Genomic DNA, 21,724 nt, shown 5'->3' on the forward strand with positions numbered 1-21,724 from the left:
CTGCATCCACGTTAGCATAAGATAGTAAGTAGGCTGCTGCGGCCGGCATTCTGCCTGCATCCACGTTAGCATAAGATAGTAAGTAGGCTGCTGCGGCCAGCATTCCATCTGCATCCACGTTAGCGTAAGATAATAAATAGGCTGCTGCGCCCAGCATTCCGCCTTTGTTAGCATTAGCATAAGATAGTAAATAGGCTGCTGCAGCCGGTATTCCGTCTGCAGCTACGTTAGCATAAGATAGTAAGTAGGCTGCTGCAGCCGGCATTCCGTCTGCATCCACGTTAGCATAAGATAGTAAGTAGGCTGCTGCGGCCGTCATTCTGCCTGCATCCACATTATCATTTGATAGTAAGTAAGCTGCTGCCGCTGGCATTCCGCCTGCATCCACATTACCATAAGATAGTAAGTAGGCTGTTTCGGCCGGCATTCCGTCTGCATCCTCGTTAGCATAAGATAGTAAGTAGGCTGCTGCGGCATTCCGTCTGCATCCATGTTAGCATAAGATAGTAAGTAGGCTGGTGCAGCCAGCATTCCGCCTGCATCCACATTAGCATAAGATAGTAAGTAGGCTGCTGCGGCCGGCATTCTGCCTGCATCCACATTAGCAGAGGATAATAAGTAGGCTGCTGCGGCCGGCATTCCGCCTGCATGCACGTTAGCATAAGGTAGTAAGTATGCTGCTGCGGCCCGGCATTCTGCCTGCATCTACGTTAGCATAAGATAGTAAGTAGGCTGCTGCTGCCAGCATTCCACCTGCATCCACGTTAGCATAAGATGGTAAGTAGTCTGCTGCGGCCGGCATTCCGCCTGCATCCACGTTAGCATAAGATGGTAAGTAGTCTGCTGCAGCCGGCATTCCGCCTGCATCCACGTTAGCATAAGATAGTAAGTAGGTTGCTGCTGCCAGCATTCCGCCTGCATCCACGTTAGCATAAGATGGTAAGAAGTCTGCTGCGGCCGGCATTCCGCCTGCATCCACGTTAGCATAAGATAGTAAGTAGGCTGCTGCGGCCCGGCATTCTGCCTGCATCTACGTTAGCATAAGATAGTAAGTAGGCTGCTGCTGCCGTCATTCTGCCTGCATCCACATTAGCATTTGATAGTAAGTAAGCTGCTGCGGCAGGAATTCCGCCTACAACCACATTAGCATAAGATAGTAAGTAGGCTGTTTCGGCCGGCATTCCGTCTACATCCTCGTTAGCATAAGATATTAAGTAGGCTGCTGCGGCATTCCGTCTGCATCCACGTTAGCATAAGATAGTAAGTAGGCTGCTGCGGCCGGCATTCTGCCTGCATCCACGTTAGCATAAGATAGTAAGTAGGCTGCTGCGGCCAGTATTCCACCTGCATCCACGTTAGCATAAGATGGTAAGTAGTCTGCTGCTGCCGGCATTCCGCCTGCATCCACGTTGGCATAAGATAGTAAGTAGGCTGCTGCGGTCGGCATTCCGCCTGCATCCACGTTAGCATAAAATAGTAAGTAGGCTGCTGCAGCCGGCATTCCGCCTGCATCCACGTTGGCATAAGATAGTAAGTAGTCTGCTGCGGCCAGCATTCCGTCTGCATCCATGTTAGCATATGATAGTAAGTAGGCTGCTGCAGCCGGCATTCCAGCTGCATCCACGTTAGCATAAGATAGTAAGTAGGCTGCTGCGGCCGTCATTCTATCTACATCCACATTAGCATAAGATAGTAAGTAGGCTGCTGCGGCCAGCATTCCACCTGCATCCACGTTAGCATAAGATGGTAAGTAGTCTGCTGCGGCCGGCATTCCGCCTGCATCCACGTTCGCATAAGATAGTAAGTAGGCTGCTGCGGTCGGCATTCCGCCTGCATCCACGTTAGCATAAAATAGTAAGTAGGCTGCTGCAGCCGGCATTCCGCCTGCATCCACGTTGGCATAAGATAGTAAGTAGTCTGCTGCGGCCAGCATTCCGTCTGCATCCATGTTAGCATATGATAGTAAGTAGGCTGCTGCAGCCGGCATTCCAGCTGCATCCACGTTAGCATAAGATAGTAAGTAGGCTGCTGCGGCCGGCATTCCGCTTACATCCACATTACCATATGATAGTAAGAAGACTTCTGCCGCTGGCATTCCGCCTGCATCCACATTACCATAATATAGTAAGTAGGCTGCTTCGGCCGGCATTCTGTCTGCATTCTCGTTAGCATAAGGTGATAGAAGTAGGCTGCTGCGGCATTCCGTCTGCATCCACGTTAGCATAAGATAGTAAGTAGGCTGCTGCAGCCGGCATTCCGCCTGCATCCACGTTAGCATAAGATAGTAAGTAGGCTGCTGTGATCAGCATTCTGCCTTCATCCACATTAGCATATGATAGTAAGTAGTCTGCTGCTGCCGACATTCCGCCTGCATCCACGTTAGCATAAGATAGTAAGTAGGATGCTGCGGCCGGCATTCTGCCTGCATCCACGTTCGCATAAGATAGTAAGTAGGCTGCTGCGGCCGGCATTCCGCCTGCATCCACGTTAGCATAAGATAGTAAGTAGGCTACTGCGGCCGGCATTCCGCCTCCGTTAGCACAAGATAGTAAGTAGGCTGCTGCGGCCGGCATTCCGCCAGCATCCACGTTAGCATAAGATAGTAAGTAGGCTGCTGCTGCCGTCATTTTGCCTGCATCCACATTAGCATTTGATAGTAAGTAGGCTGCTGCGGCCGGCATTCCGCCTACATCCACATTAGCATATGATAGTAAGTAGGCTGCCTGCTGCTTGCATTCCGTCTACATCCACATTAGCATATGATAGCAAGTAGACTGCTGCCGCTGGCATTCCGCCTGCATCCATTACCATAAGATAGTAAGTAGGTTGCTGCGGCCGGCATTCCGTCTGCATCCTCGTTAGCATAAGATGATAGTAAGTAGGCTGCTGCGGCATTCCGTCTGCATCCACGTTAGCATAAGATAGTAAGTAAGCTGCTGCAGACGGCGTTCGGCCTGCATCCACATTAGCCTAAGATAGTAAGTAGCCTGCTGTGGCTGGCATTCCGTCTGCATCCATGTTAGCATAAGATAGTAAATAAGCTGCTGCGGCCAGCATTCCGCCTGCATCCACATTAGCATAAGATAGTAAGTAGGCTGCTGCGGCCGGCATTCTGCCTGCATCTACCTTACCATAAGATAGTAAGTAGGCTGCTGCGGCCGGCATTCCGCCTGCATCCAAGTTAGCATAAGATGATAGTAAGTAGGCTGCTGCGGCATTCCGCCTGCATCCACGTTAACATAAGATAGTAAGTAGGCTGCTGCGGCCGGCATTCTGCCTGCATCCACGTTAGCATAAGATAGTAAGTAGGCTGCTGCGGCCAGCATTCCACCTGCATCCACGTTAGCATAAGATAGTAAGTAGTCTGCTGCGGCCGGCATTCCGCCTGCATCCAAGTTAGCATAAGATAGTAAGTAGGCTGCTGCGGTCGGCATTCCGCCTGCATCCACGTTAGCATAAAATAGTAAGTAGGCTGCTGCAGCCGGCATTCCGCCTGCATCCACGTTGGCATAAGATAGTAAGTAGTCTGCTGCGGCCAGCATTTCGTCTGCATCCATGTTAGCATATGATAGTAAGTAGGCTGCTGCAGCCGGCATTCCAGCTGCAACCACGTTAGCATAAGATAGTAAGTAGGCTGCTGCGGCCGTCATTCTGTCTACATCCACATTAGCATTTGATAGTAAGTAGGCTGCTGCGGCCGGCATTCCGCTTACATCCACATTAGCATATGATAGTAAGTAGGCTGCTCCCGCTGGCATTCCGCCTGCATCCACATTACCATAAGATAGTAAGTAGGCTGCTGCGGCCGGCATTCTGTCTACATCCACATTACCATATGATAATAAGTAGACTTCTGCCGCTGGCATTCCGCCTGCATCCACATTACCATAATATAGTAAGTAGGCTGCTTCGGCCGGCATTCTGTCTGCATCCTCGTTAGCATAAGATGATAGAAGTAGGCTGCTGCGGCATTCCGTCTGCATCCACGTTAGCATAAGATAGTAAGTAGGCTGCTGCAGCCGGCATTCCGCCTGCATCCACATTAGCATATGATAGTAAGTAGTCTGCTGCGGCCGACATTCCGCCTGCATCCACGTTAGCATAAGATAGTAAGTAGGATGCTGCGGCCGGCATTCCGCCTGCATCCACGTTAGCATAAGATAGTAAGTAGGCTGCTGCGGCCGGCATTCCGCCTGCGTTAGCACAAGATAGTAAGTAGGCTGCTGCGGCCGGCATTCCGCCAGCATCCACGTTAGCATAAGATAGTAAGTAGGCTGCTGCTGCCGTCATTTTGCCTGCATCCACATTAGCATTTGATAGTAAGTAGGCTGCTGCGGCCGGCATTCCGCCTACATCCACATTAGCATATGATAGTAAGTAGGCTGCCGCCGCTTGCATTCCGTCTACATCCACATTAGCATATGATAGTAAGTAGACTGCTGCCGCTGGCATTCCGCCTGCATCCATTACCATAAGATAGTAAGTAGGTTGCTGCGGCCGGCATTCCGTCTGCATCCTTGTTAGCATAAGATGATAGTAAGTAGGCTGCTGCGGCATTCCGTCTGCATCCACGTTAGCATAAGATAGTAAGTAAGCTGCTGCAGCCGGCGTTCGGCCTGCATCCACATTAGCCTAAGATAGTAAGTAGGCTGCTGTGGCTGGCATTCCGTCTGCATCCATGTTAGCATAAGATAGTAAATAAGCTGCTGCGGCCAGCATTCCGCCTGCATCCATGTTGGCATAAAATAGTAAGGAGGCTGCTGCGGCCGGCATTCCGCCTGCATCTACCTTACCATAAGATAGTAAGTAGGCTGCTGCGGCCGACATTCCGCCTGCATCCTTGTTAGCATAAGATGATAGTAAGTAGGCTGCTGCGGCATTCCGCCTGCATCCACGTTAACATAAGATATTAAGTAGGCTGCTGCAGCCGGCATTCCGCCTGCATCCACGTTAGCATAAGATAGTAAGTAGGCTGCTGCGGCCATACAGGAAAGCAACCGCAGATTCGTCCAACTCAGAATTAGTTCCAGTGTGCTCTGTGTGAAATTTCCAAAATACATGCAGATATGTACGGTATGTACACAATGTACACACCTATCCTTATGAAGAAGAGTTGAGCTATAAGATATTAAAGATTTTCTCTTCTTCCTATCGAATGTTTCTTCCTAACGGTGTAGATGTATTATGATGTGTAATATATTTTTTATTATATTACACACAGCTATTAGCCTTTAATATACATCTCATATCCTCCCCATGAGATGTTTTACAGTAAAAAATATATACAGTGCTTTCTATAAATTAATCAAATGTGCATGTAATGACAATGGATGAAAGGTCAGGGCCTTATTCAGATCTCAAACTTCGGTGGACATGTATCAAATCTTCTAAAGAGCCATAGCAACCAATCCGCTTGTATCTTTTTATAGAATATACTTGATAAGTGTTAGCTAGAAGCTGGTTGGTTGTTATAAGCAACTTCTCCACTGCTCCCCACTTATGCAGATTGGGACTAAAAATTACATCTGTCATTTTTACACAATCCAATTCCAGTATTGTGGACACTTATCAAGGCAAAATCAAATTTTTTTTGTTGTTGTTGTGCACACCTGGCTGAGCAGGGGAATAGGTGGGAAAATTCCTGAGTCTAAGATCAAAATGTCAGAAGAGCGTTTACACCCATCCAGGGCCAGCGATGGGGGTGAGGGGGTCAAAGGTCACAACTGTAGGATCTGAAAAATTAAACAGACTGTTACTACTGTGTGTGTACATACAATATCATATTTATATATCTATATATCTATATACACTGCTCAAAAAAATAAAGGGAACACTTAAACAACACAATGTAACTCCAAGTCAATCACACTTCTGTGAAATCAAACTGTCCACTTAGGAAGCAACACTGATTGACAATCAATTTCACATGCTGTTGTGCAAATGGAATAGACAAAAGGTGGAAATTATAGGCAATTAGCAAGACACTCCCAATAAAGGAGTTGTTCTGCAGGTGGTGACCACAGACCACTTCTCAGCTCCTATGCTTTCTGGCTGATGTTTTGGTCACTTTTGAAAGCTGGTGGTGCTTTCACTCTAGTGGTAGCATGAGACGGAGTCTACAACCCACACAAGTGGCTCAGGTAGTGCAGCTCATCCAGGATGGCACATCAATGCGAGCTGTGGCAAGAAGGTTTGCTGTGTCTGTCAGCTTAGTATCCAGAGCATGGAGGCGCTACCAGGAGACAGGTCAGTACATCAGGAGACGTGGAGGAGGCCGTAGGAGGGCAACAACCCAGCAGCAGGACCACTACCTCCGCCTTTGTGCAAGGAGGAACAGGAGGAGCACTGCCAGAGACCTGCAAAATGACCTCCAGCAAGCCACAAATGTGCATGTGTCTACTCAAACGATCAGAAACAAACTTTATGAGGGTGGTATGAGGGCCCGACGTCCACAGGTGGGGGTTGAGCTTACAGCCCAACACCGTGCAGTACGTTTGGCATTTGCCAGAGAACACCAAGATTGGCAAATTCGCCACTGGCTCCCTGTGCTCTTCACAGATGAAAGCAGGTTCTCACTGAGCACATGTGACAGACATGACAGAGTCTGGAGACGCCAAGGAGAACGTTCTGCTGCCTGTAACATCCTCCAGCATGACCGGTTTGGCAGTGGGTCAGTAATGGTTTGGGGTGGCATTTCTTTGGGGGGCCGCACAGCCCTCCATGTGCTCGCCAGAGGTAGCCTGACTGCCATTAGGTACCGAGATGAGATCCTCAGACCCCTTGTGAGACCATATGCTGGTGCGGTTGGTCCTGGGTTCCTCCTAATGCAAGACAATGCTAGACCTCATGTGGCTGGAGTTCCTGCAAGACGAAGGCATTCATGCTATGGACTGGCCCGCCCGTTCCCCAGACCTGAATCCAATTGAGCACATCTGGGACATCATGTCTCGCTCCATCCACCAACGTCACGTTGCACCACAGACTGTCCAGGAGTTGGCGGATGCTTTAGTCCAGGTCTGGGAGGAGATCCCTCAGGAGACCATCCGCCACCTCATCAGGAGAATGCCCAGGCGTTGTAGGGAGGTCATACAGGCACGTGGAGGCCACACACACTACTGAGCCTCATTTTTACTTGTTTTAAGGACATTACATCACAGTTGGATCAGCCTGTAGTGTGTTTTTCCACTTTAATTTTGAGTGTGACTCCAAATCCAGACCTCCATGGGTTAATAAATTTGATTTCCATTGATAATTTTTGTGTGATTTTGTTGTCAGCACATTCAACTATGTAAAGAACAAAGTATTTAATAAGAATATTTCATTAATTCAGATCTAGGATGTGTTATTTATTTAGTGTTCCCTTTATTTTTTTGAACAGTGTATGTATATATATATATTGTATGTGTGGAGATAAATATAAATATATATATATATATATATATATATATATTTACATATTGTATGTGTGGAGATAAATATATATATATATATATATATATATATATATATATAATACTTTAATAAACTTGCAGGTGGGAGTTGCAGGAGTTTTTTTTCCAATATATGACAAACTGTTTTTGTACCCCAAATTACTATAAGGACTTACATATACAGTTGCTGACTGTCAATTTTCCACCATTAATAAATATTATATATCTCAACTGTTGACAACTCAGCTGCTGGCACCCCCCCCCCCCTCCCCCCTCCAGTTGCTGCCCACTAACGGTCCCGGTATCCTAATCCGCACCATGAATACCATCACAGGACCATTACTGCAAATTTATGCACTGTGCAAATTTGAGACATGTGTGGTAGGAGAAGTATTGACCAACTGCGTAAGCATCAGTATTTTGTGTCCCCCTGTGATCAGACCCTATGCGATGCATGATGTGGGAGTGTGAGTAGGGACAGTCTGACATATTAAGGTCCTGTAGTGTGTTTATACTGAAGACTTTATCAGGAACATTGTAACTAACGTTATTCTTAGACTTTAAAGCAGTTTTGATCTAGCGACTTAAAACCTGTTAAGTTAAGTGATGACCACTAATTAACTTTGTTTTCATTCTAGTAAATGCCACACATGAACTAGGCCCACCAGTTGAACTTACAATCCCTGCAAATGAGTCAAGTTATGTTTTAAAAAACTTAAACCAAAACACGAGGTACAAGTTTTACTTTTATGCGCACACTGCTGTGGGACCTGGCAGCCAAAGCACCCAGGAAGCTATAACTGCTATGGATGAAGGTAAGATGGGTATGTACCTGTATAGCCATTCTTTCTTCCCTTCACATTAATTTCCTTTACATGCCGTATCAAAGTACATTTTGACGATTCTGTTTCAAGCTTTCTAGGCCTCAGGTTCTCTAGAATTGATTTTTACATGTTCCCAGAAACATAGGATATAACCAATGGCTGCCATGCTAATTGACCTTTACATGTTTCCAGAAACATAGGATATAACCAATGGCTGCCATGCTGTTGTTTAAACAAAAGTTACAGTGCAAGTTGATGTGGGCATTATGCAGGGACATGTTGCTGGAAAGCTGCCTGTATTCTAGCCAGGTACATCCAGAAGGGGGCCTGCCTCTCAGGTCATGTGACCACCTTGCTGCCAGAGTGAGCCCGTTATTAACAATGGGGTGTTACCATGGCAACACCCCCTACAGTACCAGAAATTTGTCATTGGGTCCCTGTTTCTAAGCCTGCTCTAAAATACAGTAGTATGCGTGAACCCTTCCCCTTGACCACATTGAGAGAGGAACACATTGGTCATTCAGGTGACTGATATACAATAATTGTAAATGCTACCATAGGAATTACTTTATGAACCCATCACTAAGTGCTATCATATTCTCAAGAATTGCAAGTTAGTTAAAATTTCAGAAAAAATAGTTAGTGTTCACATTTATGTGATGGTTTGGGATTTAACCCTATTAAATTTCAATTTCAAACACGTAACATCTTACACTAGAGAGTGCTTGTGTACATTATGCATTATATCTAATTTATCCAGTGTTCCTCTGTTTCCATATAAAGCTGGTATTCTCCTACCCACTGTGGGTGCAGGCAAAGGTAAAATTAAACCTTGCATGCTTTTCTAACTTTGTTGCAACTTGACGTCATAATGTTAAAATGACAAATGGGTTAAAAATAAGTAATTTTCCCGATACATACTTTTAAATTACTCTTTATCGGTATGTGTGGTATCTATCTGTATGCATGCTATTTTTAGATATCGTTTCTTGACTTAGAAAAGTGTCATTTGAGTTGTAGCAGTTCTCAGCATTCTGGTGGCTTAGGGCCTAATTCAGATCTGATCGCTGGGCTGCGTTTTTTGCTGCCTTGCGAACAGATATTTGCCGCCTACAGAGGGAGGGGGAAAGCGCTGTGCAAGTGTGCTTTCGCTTCTGTTGCAGAGCTGTACAAAAATCAGTTTGTGCAGTCTCTGTGCAACCCAGGACTTACTCTTCCTGTGCAATGGAATCCTGCTGAGCGGGGCTGGAGCTAACGTCAGACACGCTCCCTCAAAACGCCTGAGCCCGTCTGCGTTTTTACGGACACTCCTGGAAAACGGTCAGTTGCCACCCAAAAACGGCCTCTTCCTGTCAATCACCTCGTGAAAGCTTGTGCGTTCAGATTTTCCGCACCATTCCGTCGCTAGGCGCCGATGCCCGTTGCTGTCGCAATGGGCTGCATACGCATGCGCAGTTCGGATCCGATTACCCGCTGTGTGAAAACGCACAGCAGCAATCAGATCTGAATTACCTACCTATTTTCAAGTTTGTTATTGTTGAAACATGTTTACTGTACAGTTATATTCTGCAAATCAGAACTAATAGGACGTCTAATGGGCCTAATATCAGGCAGAAATAGGGGCAGTTACAGATTCTGCTGATGCCGGGATTAGAGGATTTACATAAATAGCAGGGAATTATAAATAGAATACTTGTCAGCAGTGGTATGTTATTCATCTTCATTTGAAACCCTTTAAAACAAAACAAATTAATGAATACATATTATATATAATAATCGTAGATGGTCTATCCCGTCTCTGCCACAACTCCCATTGCAGGAGATGGAGAAAAGGAATAGCTGGAAAGTGCTGCAGGTGTTAGGATAGGGAGTGGGGAATCCCTCAATTTGGCGGGTAGATTATACTAGTACAGTAACTACTGATCTCTGGCCCTCATTCCGAGTTGATCGCTCGCTAGCTGCTTTTAGCAGCAGTGCACACGTTAGGCCGCCGCCCTCTGGGAGTGTATCTTAGCTTAGCAGAAGTGTGAACGAAAGGATAGCAGAACTGCACAGGAAAAATGTAATGCCGTTTCTGAGTAGCTCCAGACCTACTCCTATCTTGCGATGAATGCAGTCTGTATAGTTCCTGGTTTGACGTTACAAACACACCCTGCGTTCGGCCAGCCACTCCCCTGTTTCTCCAGCCACTCCTGCGTTTTTGCCTGGCACGCCTGCGTTTTTTAGCACACTCCCTGAAAACGCCAAGGTGCCGCCCGGAAACACCCACTTCCTGTCAATCATACTACGATCACTCGAGCGACTGGAAAACATCGCTCGAGCTTGGGTAAAACTACAAAGTTTTGTGTGAAAGTACTTAGCGCATGCGCGCTGCGTACCCTGCGCATGCGCATAAAAGCCGTTTTTTCACGTAATCGCTGCGCTGTGAAAATCAACTCGGAATGAGGGCCTCTATTCATTCATTTCTTGGATTAAAATGTTTACTGTTCTTTATCAATGTTGGCTGTTGTACCAAATGCCAAAATGTATTGATTTGTACATTACAGTAAATTGCCTGTGCAGAGGAACAAAGATTTACACCATGGGCTGGAGTAGTTTACCATAGTGCAAATGAAATTCAGACAAGTCAGCAGCACAAGATTTTGTAATTAAATATTTGCTGTGTAAATTATGAAAAAGGTCCCTCCATTTGGTGTTGTCTAATGAGAATTTAAAGTAAAGAATTATTGTTAATAAAAATAAATATATAGTCTTATAGCTAGGTTAGCATGGTTAGAATAGCAAGAGACCAAAGCAAGATGTCTGTCTCTATAGAACATTATTGTCTCATTGATTATCAATATCCCTCTGTTAATACAGTATGTTAGCAATTTGTGGTGAACAATGTACTAATCTCTTGTTTCTTTTGGTGTCTCTTTCACCCTTCCATGACTAAGTTCATTCATTAAATTTGTTAAAAAAAAATTTTTTTTGACGAATGCACAATGTTGTCAGAAATAAAGATCATAAGCCCCCTATCCTATTATGTGTTAGTCCATAAATAAGCCATATAACAGTGTATTTAAAAATTAAACAATGGACACCCATCCTCGGAGCGGGGGCTGATCAGGCACTCCCCTCAGCTTCATTTCTGACTCCCGTCTCCCTGAGCACTGTACTGACGGGCCTTGAAAGGTACGAGGGTGGGGAGTGCGAGGATCAATCAGCGGACCATCGCCATCTTGGCTCCCACTGGCAGCTGCATACTTTGTGGAACCTGCTCCTAACCACATCCAGGTACAGCAAGCTGGTCACTTACTTAAGCCTCCCTGGACTACACGAGTGGCACGCTGCAAAAGGGTCCTCTTACCTGCTAAAGCCGCAGCCCCACTATAATATCCTCCCCCGCAGTAGTTTTAGCTGTACTCAGAAAAACAAAATTATTCCCCAGCGCACAGTACAGGGTATACCATAAGGAAAAAAAAAAAAAATTTTGTTTCAATTCCTTAAAATTCTTTTTTATTTGATAATTCAAAAGAGGTTCAATATTCAGTTAAAAATACATATCAATAAAAAGGTGACTGGCTATTACCGGTAAACATACATATAACAATCACAGACACAGAAAAAACATATAGATGGGGATTATTTTAAAATTTAAATGTTCACTATACCCCACGATGGTGTAGTGGTCTCCAGTGCAAAAATTTAAATGCAACCAATTCTCATAGGTTGGATGCGCTGCTTTGCGGCTTACTCCCTCTATGTTAATATGGTAATGACCACAGATATCCTCTTAACGTAACAATCCTTTTTTTAAGGGGAGGGGGGGGGGGGGGGCACACTCCCAGTTATAGAACTGAATTTGTAGAGGTAGGTGATTTTTCCAAATAGATTGTGCACATCCCCACAGAAATTGTTAGCAGCAAATGAGGTCCTGTTTAGGAAGAGGTTACCTTCCAAGCGCACAAATGTTCTCTCCAGGAGGAAGCTCTCTGGCTGGTCTGTCCTCCAGGCTGATAGGCAGGGTCCGGAGTCCGCCGGCGGAAGTCCCGTGCACGCTGTGTGTTGCGCTACTCAGCGTTGCTCGGGATCGATGTTCTCCGTATCGACGCGTTTCGCCTGCGGGAGGCTTCGTCAGGACTGCAGGCGAAACAGGACCTCATTTGCTGCTAACAATTTCTGTGGGGATGTGCACAATCTATTTGGAAAAATCACCTACCTCTACAAATTCAGTTCTATAACTTGGAGTGTGCCCCCCCCCCCCCCTTAAAAAAAGGATTGTTACGTTAAGAGGATATCTGTGGTCATTACCATATTAACATAGAGGGAGTAAGCCGCAAAGCAGCGCATCCAACCTATGAGAATTGGTTGCATTTCAATTTTTGCACTGGAGACCACTACACCATCGTGGGGTATAGTGAACATTTAAATTTTAAAATAATCCCCATCTATATGTTTTTTCTGTGTCTGTGATTGTTATATGTATGTTTACCGGTAATAGGCAGTCACCTTTTTATTGATATGTATTTTTAACTGAATATTGAACCTCTTTTGAATTATCAAATAAAAAAGAATTTTAAGGAATTGAAACAAAATTGTTTTTTGTTTTTTTTTCCTTATGGTATACCCTGTACTGTGCGCTGGGGAATAATTTAGTTTTTCTGTGTCCTTAACTCAGTGGAGCCAGGTAGTAGCTCCACTCCTTACAGCAGCACTTTACAGTTTAACCTATTTTCTCTCTTTAGCGCAGTGCCAAAACTGTTTTTTTGAGTTTTAGCTGTACTGTCTGAGGCAATCTATTATACCCGAGCATCCCGGACTGATACTGACATCCGGGCCCATTTGTAATATTGCGGTACACTACCTGATAGCTCTGGTGGTCCCCTGTGCCCGCGGCTTGGGGCTTCGTGCCTACATGTGTGGCCCCCAGCCATTTAGGTCCGAGACATAGTGGGCACTGACTGGACCGTGATCCTGCACTTTCCTGCCCAGAGGCAGTGGTCTGTATTCTATGGCAAAGGCAGGGGGTGAATCTACCCAAGAGGCCTCACCGCCTCATTTGTTACACGGCCTGTAGTACTGCAGTGAGTATGGTGGAGCCACACCCTTTCATATGTGCTTGATGGGTTTTATATTGCCCATTCTCAGTTTCCAGATGCCTGCTTGAAAACCGGTGGCAGTGTTCCCTGGCTGCCCTACCTTTCTCATCCTCTCTATCTTCAATAGCTTTGGAATTTACACTTTTTTTTCTATTTGATCATATCACTGCAGAGCCCATATTGGTCTGGTCCACATGCAGAAATCAGTGTCCAAGACTCCTAAACAAGGGAGTGCTGATATTTCTCAACACTTTACTAGGGGCAACAAAAATACTCCGCACAGGAGCCTCCATCCCCCCCACGCGAGACCATGGATAACTCTACTAATTCACCCTCTGCTTTAGCTACTAAAGATGACATCTTGGCTCTTCGTTCTCTGATCACCAAATTTAAAGACTCCATGGAATACAAATTGGATAAAGTGGTGGCATCCATTAAATCGGACATCTCTTCTCTAACTACGCGGACCTCCAAGATGGAATCTCGTCAGGATAGCTTCCAGAAAGCTCTAAACGATACAGGTCGTGATTTAGATCATGTGGTATCTGAACTTTCTGAACTCCGCCCTAAAAATGAAGATCTTGAGAACCACGAACGGTGGGATAACTTTTGCATACGCAACATTCCTGAGTCTATCACCATGGAAAATCTGAAACCCAACCTTCATATGCTATTTTCCTTCTTAAAACCGGATCTTAACAATTGCCATTGGGAAGGGCCCAACGCGCTCTCCGTCCCAAACCTCGGGATGGTCAACCCCCTTGCGACGTGGTCCTCCGATTTCTCAGCTTTAAAGACAAAGAAAAGATCTTGACCTCTTCTCGTGGACAGCTACATATCCTATCAAAGTCTGTTAAACTTCAGTTCTTTCAAGATCCGGCACCTCCAACCATCGCAAAATGAAGGGAATTCCGTGATTTAACCAAAACTCTGCGTGATAGAAACATCCATTATCGTTGGGGATTCCCCTTCAAATTGATTGTGGATTTGCAGGGTAAAACAGTTATTGTTAGAGACCTCCGCGAAAGTAAGGACTTGCTATCATATATTGAAGAATCTGGACCCCCCATTGGGGATGATCACACTCCCTAAAAATATCATCTTCATGCCAGAAAAAACTTATCTTGTTGTTTACTCCTGTGAACTTTTCATCAGATCCTGATGGTGCAATTGGTCTGTACACAACAGTATTGCTTTATTCACACACATCCTTATAGACCGGTCATTTCATCTAACTTACATTAAGCCCTCTATGTATAGAGTGTTTTTAGGGACTCCAACAGAGAATTTCCTCTTTGTCCCTTTGTATACTATGTTCCCCTAGGACACTCCTCTGGGCTGGGTTTGTTTAACAACTTCTGTGTTATAAATTACCTGTTTTATTGGTTTCAATCAACAGATCTTAGGGACGTTTTATAATATGGGTCCACACCTTGCTTATTCCCTTAGATCAGTGATTTTCAACCTTTTTTTTACTCGTGGCACACCGAACAATATTTTAAAATTGCCAAGTTCCCCACAGAAAAAAACAAAACACACACATTGGCCCTCACAGTAAAGAAAAATTCCACACATACATTGGCCTACACAGAAAAAACAATCACATTGCTCCCCACATAAATCATGTTGCTCCCTACATAAATCCTATTGCTCCCTTCATAAATCAATCACATTTCTCCCCACATAAATCCTTTGCTCCCCACATGAATTATTCACATTGTTTCCCCCATACATCCATAAATTCTTATTCTCCCCACATAAATCCTATTGAAATCCTATTGTTCCCCACAGTAGAAATAAAATAACAAATATTATTCTCAGCTGTCCTCCTCCCTGTCCCTCAGTGGCGGGGGTTGTTCATAGTGGAGTTCTGCGAATACTGAGCAGCGGGCGGTCGGGCAGGTGTGGATGTGGGTTGGCAAGGAAAGCTGTGTATGCAGGGTGGGAACTGGAATATGTGAATGCAGGCAGGTGGGCTGGCTGGGTGGTGAGAAGCGGCAGCCATGACTTATGATATCACACCGTTTTCTAGGTAAAGGTCACGGCGAGAGCACGACTGATCCTCTAAGAAGAGCCTGGGCCAACAGTTCACTCTGAAGGTACAGGAAGCTGCTCTGGCTCCGCGGCACACCTTGCAACTGGTCGCGGCACACTAGTGTGCCACAACACACTGGTTGAAAAAGCCTGCCTTAGATTATTTATTTTCAGGAGAGTAGTATATTTAGCAACAGGGTTTTGATGTCCACACCCCCTTGTAGTGAGGGGCACTAAAGACCTCTGTAATACTTTTATATACTTAATATACTTGTCCGGAATGGACCACAGAAACACGTGTTGGTTTATACCACCTCTATTGATACCTCTTTTAGAGCCAGGGGTAATTTATTTGCTTGATTCGATGTACCTTATAATTGTGGATATTTTAGTTCCTCGTAGTTTCATGAACCCTTAGACTCAAATCGCTCCCAGCCAGGAAATGTTACTACTATTGTAATATTTGTGGGGATTCCCCAGTGTCTGTTATCTTTATCAACATTAATATAATTTTTTCCAAGTTTTGGAATGTTATTTGTTATTGTCGTTTTCTGATGTCTTACGCTTTGCTTCCGACAGGGTATGTTTTTTGTTTGTTTTTATTTTTTATTTTGCATACATGGTAAAAACGTAGAGAATGGTTAGTTTATTACCTGTGATTTCATGTCTCCCTCCCTTTGTGTCAGACCCCCCCTTTATTTTCATGTACAGGAGCTACCTCCTTTTTCATCTCCTCACACCTTTTTTGCTTCCCCTCTTATTTCTCCGGCTACAGATAGCTCTTATTTTCGTGGCCTCTTTTCGTATTCTTGATTATCTTCCCTCCTTTTTATTGTTCACCCAGGGGATGCTCCCCTTCTACTCTGACTTTGACTCCTAATTTCCAACTGTCCTGGAATATTATATACTACCACCTTCCACTTTTCCAGTCCTGCTCAGCCAAGGTTGAGTTCTCTTCCTCCCTTTCCTTATTCTCTCTCTAGTTTTTCATTATAGCTTTTCTCTAAATCCTTTTTATCTACTTTCCATCTTTTTGAGTGAGCCAGTTTCTTTACTCCCTACACCCCCCCTTATCTTTTTTTTCAAATGTTTTTTTTCCTTGCACCATGCCTCATACGATTGTTTCCATGAACACTCCCCAAAAGCACTCACACCTGTTCCGTACGATCCGTTCCCTACATGCCGATGTTGTTCTGCTTCAAGAGATACATTTGATTGATTCTGGCCATCCCTCTTTGCTATCTAAACACTTCTCCACTGTGCTGTACTTCTCAAGCAAATCCAAACATAATGGAGTTGCCATTATGATAAGTAACAAACTTCCCTTCACTCAAACTTCAGTCCATGTGGACACAGATGGGCGGTTTATCATTCTAACTGGCAAGTTGGGCCACCTAGAGGTGACTTTTGCCAATCTATATGCCCCAAATATTGGCCAACAACAGTTTTTCAAATCCTTTTATAACTCTCCATAAATACCGGGTAGGGTTTGTATTTCTAGGAGGTGACTTCAACTCTTTTCTGGACTGGTCTTTGGATAAATCCACCCCCCAGAAAGGTCTTTGAACTTGTCTAGATTCCTATCTAATCAAATCAAGGATGTTTCTCTTTTTGATAACTGGCGTGCCCTTAATCCAAGTTCTAAAGATTATATTTACTATTCTGCTCCTCACCATACATACTCCAGAATAGACTTCCTCTTCTGCGGCCCCATAGCCTTAAATCACCTGCTTTCTTCTTCAATCACTCCTAATGTATGGTCAGACCACTCTTCAGTCTCCTCCACGTTTGACTTATTGGACGTCCTGACCTCCCGCTCCTCGTGGCGCTTGAATGAAACCCTTCTCAAGATACCAGCATGTAAAAATAAAATATCTGACGTACTTACAGATTACTTTTCGTTTAACAACCCTGAATCAGGCTACTCTCTGCTAGTGTGGGAAGCACACAAAGCAGTCCTTAGAGGACACGTAATTAGTTTTGCTTCTCATCGTAGCAAAGAACAAAAAACAGTTCTTAGAACTCTCACGGAACAAGTCCACACATTAGACACCATCCATAAACGCAGCCCCACTGACACAAATTACAAACAACTCGTTGCTGCCAGAACAGCCCTTAATGCTATCTACTCTGAAAAAATAGACAAATCCCTTAGATGGCTAAACCAACGGTTCTATGAGAAAAGCAACAAAGCTAATATACTCCTTGCTAATAGTTTAAAAGCACGTAAAACCACCTCTTCTATTGTCTCAATTAGAGACACCAATGGTAATATCCATTATAACCCTTCTTAAATTAATAACCTTTTCACAGAATATTACACACGCTTATATAACTCCCCAAATATTAAGTCGTCTTCATCGGACTCATCTGTAACAACTTCAGAATATTAAGGTTCTTGTGCTTTGCACTGGATTAACCCTTCTTCCCCTAATGAACTTTGCAAGCTTATCACTGACAAAGAGGTTTCTGTTGCGCTCAAACTCCAATAAACTTCTATGGCCCCAGGGCCTGATGGCCTACCTTTTGCCTATTACAAATCATTTGAGAGTTATTTAATACCTCATTTGACAACCACCTTTAATAAAGTTCTCAGCGGCAGTTTCTTTCACAATGAAACAACTAAAGCACTAATCACTGTTATCCCCAAACCTGGCAAAGATCGTCAACAGGTCTCCAATTATCATCCCATTTCTCTCCTAAACCCTGACCTTAAGCTCTTCACAAAAATATTAGCTCTACGTCTGAATCCCCTCCTCCCATCTCTTATCCACCCTGACCAAGTGGGTTTTATTCCTTCCTGGCAAGCGCTGGATAATACTAAGTGTACTGTTAACCTAATCCACCATGCCAGCTCTGTTAAACTCTTTTCTCTTCTCTTAGCATTGGACACAGAGAAGAATTTTGATAGGGTTACCTGGTCCTTCCTTAATCAAACTCTTCATACCTATGGTTTTCAAGGTGAATTCCTTCAAGCCATTCAGGCTCTCTATAATAACCCTTCAACTTCGATTCTAGCAGGTGGGACTCTCTCGAAATCTTTCACCATCTACAATGGTACACGCCAAGGTTGCCCCCTCTCGCCACTTATCTTTGCTCTTATAATCGAACCACTTGCCTGTCGTATCCGCCTCAACCCCGATATTATGGGTTTTTCTATTTAGAGCTCCCAGTATAAAATCTCCCTTTTCGCAGATGATGTCCTTCTTACCTTCACTAACCCGTTAATCTTCCTTGCCAACCTCTTTAAGGAGCTATCACTCTATGGTGACCTTTCTGGATACAAGAGTAACCATGACAAATCAGAGGCCCTCCCCTTACATATACTGGCCCAATGACTGAACCTTTTGAAAATTAATTTCCCTTTCACATGGCGTCAGACCTCCATTAAGTATTTAGGTGTCTTTCTGACAAAATCCAATTCATCTCTTTATGAAGCTAATTATCCCCCCTTATTCAAGGCAATTTCACAAAATATCCTTAGCTGGAAAAAACATTTCATATCCTGGATTTTTTCCGGATTAATGCTCTTAGAATGAATATTTTACCCAAATTATTACACCTTATTCAGACACTTCCAATCTCAGTTCCACTTCAGGTCCTAACATCTCCTCAGACACAATATGGCAAATTTATATGGAATGACCAGAAACCCCGCTTACGAAGGGAAGTCCTTCAGAAGAGCTCATCCTGTGGTGGCTTGGGACTCCCGTCGCTCTCTAGATATAATTTTGCCTCTAAAGTTAGCCAATTAGTGGCCTGGCACTCCCCACGAGGTCTGAAGAGATAGGTCGATCTGGAGAGTGATTTAGTACAAATTCCTAGTCGCCTTAGACCCAGAATCACTCATCTAGTGCCTGCAGTCTCTCTTACACTTTCAGTATGGGACTCAGTGGCTGCCAAACTTTCTTTAGCCTCCTACCCCTCTCCTTTTACGCCCATATGGAATCATCCGTCCTTCCCTCCAGGTCATTCCCATAGTATGGCCTCAAACTAGACAGAGATAGGCATCACCAGTTTTCACCATATGCTTTGCAACAGTATACCACTTTTTTTTCGGAACTCCAGGAGAAACACTCGCTTCCAGCTTTAGATTTCTACCAATATCTCCAAATTAGAAACTTTGTTACTACCTCCATAAGAGAATTTGCTTCTCCTCGAAAGCCGACGGCAATAGAATGCCTTTGTATATGCAACCCTATGGACAGGGTAGTCATCTCTCTATTGTACCATTCGATTCTGTCTCCTGACCCTCTTCCCCGGACGGTGAAATCTCTTGGGAAAATGATTTGGGGATCTCCTTCAATGAAGATACCTGGGACGTGATTCGTCTAAATATTTTGAAATGTTCTATTAGTGTTTCTGTTAAACAAAATTCCCATTAAGTCTACACACGGTGGTACTTCGTTCTGGAATGCTTACACCGGAATTACCCCTCCACTTCAAACTTATGCTGGCGCCAGTGCGGCCTGGTAGGTTCTTTTTTCCATATTTGGTGGACTTGTCCTAACATTATCCCTTTCTGGTCCTTGGTCCGAACACTTGTAAACTCTGTGGTACCTAATTGTCCTTCTCTTACACCTGCTACACTACTCTTGTGTGCCCCAGCTTGCCAGTTATCTAAACCTGAAAACAAAATGGTGCTACACATAGCTTGTGCGGCTAAATTTAAAATCGCTAGAGCGTGGAAAAATGTTTACCCCATCCCTTCTCGACTTGAACTCATGAACTGAATTTGGTTTGTAGCTAAGATGGAGTATATAACTGCACTGATGAACAACACAGTGGATAAGTTTCATGCCACCTGGGCTTCCTGGTATAGTAACTACAATGCAGCCCTTCCAGGGCTTCACTAACTCACTCTTTATTTTATTTATCTTACTATCTTTCTCCCCTACCCTTTTTTTATTATCCCAGCTTGCTTCTAGCCCCCTGTTCTTACTTTTTCCTTCCCTTTTCCCCCTTCTCTTCTCTTTCTTGTCCTTTTCTAATTCTCTATTTCTTTCTACTAGTTAATCTATCCTATTCTTCCCCACTACCCCAGTGCTATCCTCTTTCATAAATTGAATTCAGTCTCGGGTGCTAACCCCCATGTGGTCTACTGGTTGGTTCACATGGGGTTCTCTTCCTTTTATTCCTTGAATGTTTGATGAAAATTATCCAGATTCTATGAATATTTTTTTTCCTCTCTCTAAGTTTAGTCACGTTATCTTGTTATCATGTAAAAAAAAAAAAGGTTCTGCATTTGTGTATCTGAACATATGTAACAATCATCTTACTAAATGTATGTATCTGCATTCAATTTTATTTCCTTAATAAAATCTATGATTGAAAAAATGTAAATAATGACACTGACACCAGAAGTGGGATCAAATGGGTGCAGCTTTTTTTTATTGGAAAAGTTGACTTCAAGGTTACTATTCCCAATCATAGTCAACGTGGATGAAAAAGTTGAAAAAAAAAAAAAAACCGTCATGTCGACAATTGGCATGTCGACCATAAGCTCTATTGACCTTTCTTAGGTCAACATTTTGACCATGTTGACCTAATTTAATGCATGTCGACATATGGTGTCGTGCTATTGACTGTCTTATGGCAAGTGAGAACAGTAGTATATGTGCCTGGTTTATGCCAGCAGAGAACAGTAGTATATGTGCCTGGTTTATGGCAGGTGAGAACAGTAGTATATGTGCCTGGTTTATGACAGCAGAGAACAGTAGTATATGTGCCTGGTTTATGACAGGTGAAAACAGTAGTATATGTGCCTGGTTTATTACAGGTGAAAACATTAGTATAGGTATCTGGTTTATGACAAGTGAGAACAGTAGTATATGTGCCTGGTTTATGGTAGGTGAGAACAGTAGTATATGTGCCTGGTTTATGGCAGGTGAGAACAGTAGTATATGGGCCTGGTTTATGACAGCAGAGAACAGTAGTATAAGTGCCTGGTTTATGCCAGGTGAGAACAGTAGTATATGTGCCTGGTTTATGACAGGTGAAAACAGTAGTATATGTGCCTAGTTTATGACAGGTGAAAACATTAGTATAGGTATCTGGTTTATGACAAGTGAGAACAGTAGTATTTGTGCCTGGTTTATGGCAGGTGAGAACAGTAGTAAATGTGCCTGGTTTATGGCAGGTGAGAACAGTAGTAAATGTGCCTGGTTTATGGCAGGTGAGAACAGTAGTAAATGTGCCTGGTTTATCACAGGTGAGAACAGTAGTATGTGTGCCTGGTTTATGACAGGTAAGAACTGTAGTATGTGTGCCTGGTTTATGACAGGTAAGAACTGTAGTATATGTGCCTGGTTTATGACAGGTGAGAACAGTAGTATATGCTCTTGTTTTACTCCAG

The 21,724-nt window shown here is 43.9% G+C and overlaps 1 protein-coding gene across 14 annotated transcripts in view; it reads left to right on the forward strand.

Annotated features, from left to right (window-relative positions):
* The window catches only part of NRCAM (neuronal cell adhesion molecule), a 327,854-nt gene that overhangs the window by 288,359 nt on the left and 17,771 nt on the right, over positions 1-21,724 (forward strand). For 9 of the 14 annotated variants that reach the window (XM_063927298.1, XM_063927305.1, XM_063927303.1 and 6 more), the window contains one exon: positions 8,069-8,254. In XM_063927298.1, the coding sequence (XP_063783368.1) occupies positions 8,069-8,254 (186 nt within the window). The remainder of the gene's footprint in view (positions 1-8,068; positions 8,255-21,724) is intronic. The other 5 variants (XM_063927301.1, XM_063927306.1, XM_063927307.1 and 2 more) reach the window with 1 other exon arrangement.

This window comes from Pseudophryne corroboree, chromosome 6 (genome assembly GCF_028390025.1).
Source record: "Pseudophryne corroboree isolate aPseCor3 chromosome 6, aPseCor3.hap2, whole genome shotgun sequence".
Lineage (NCBI taxonomy): Eukaryota > Metazoa > Chordata > Amphibia > Anura > Myobatrachidae > Pseudophryne > Pseudophryne corroboree.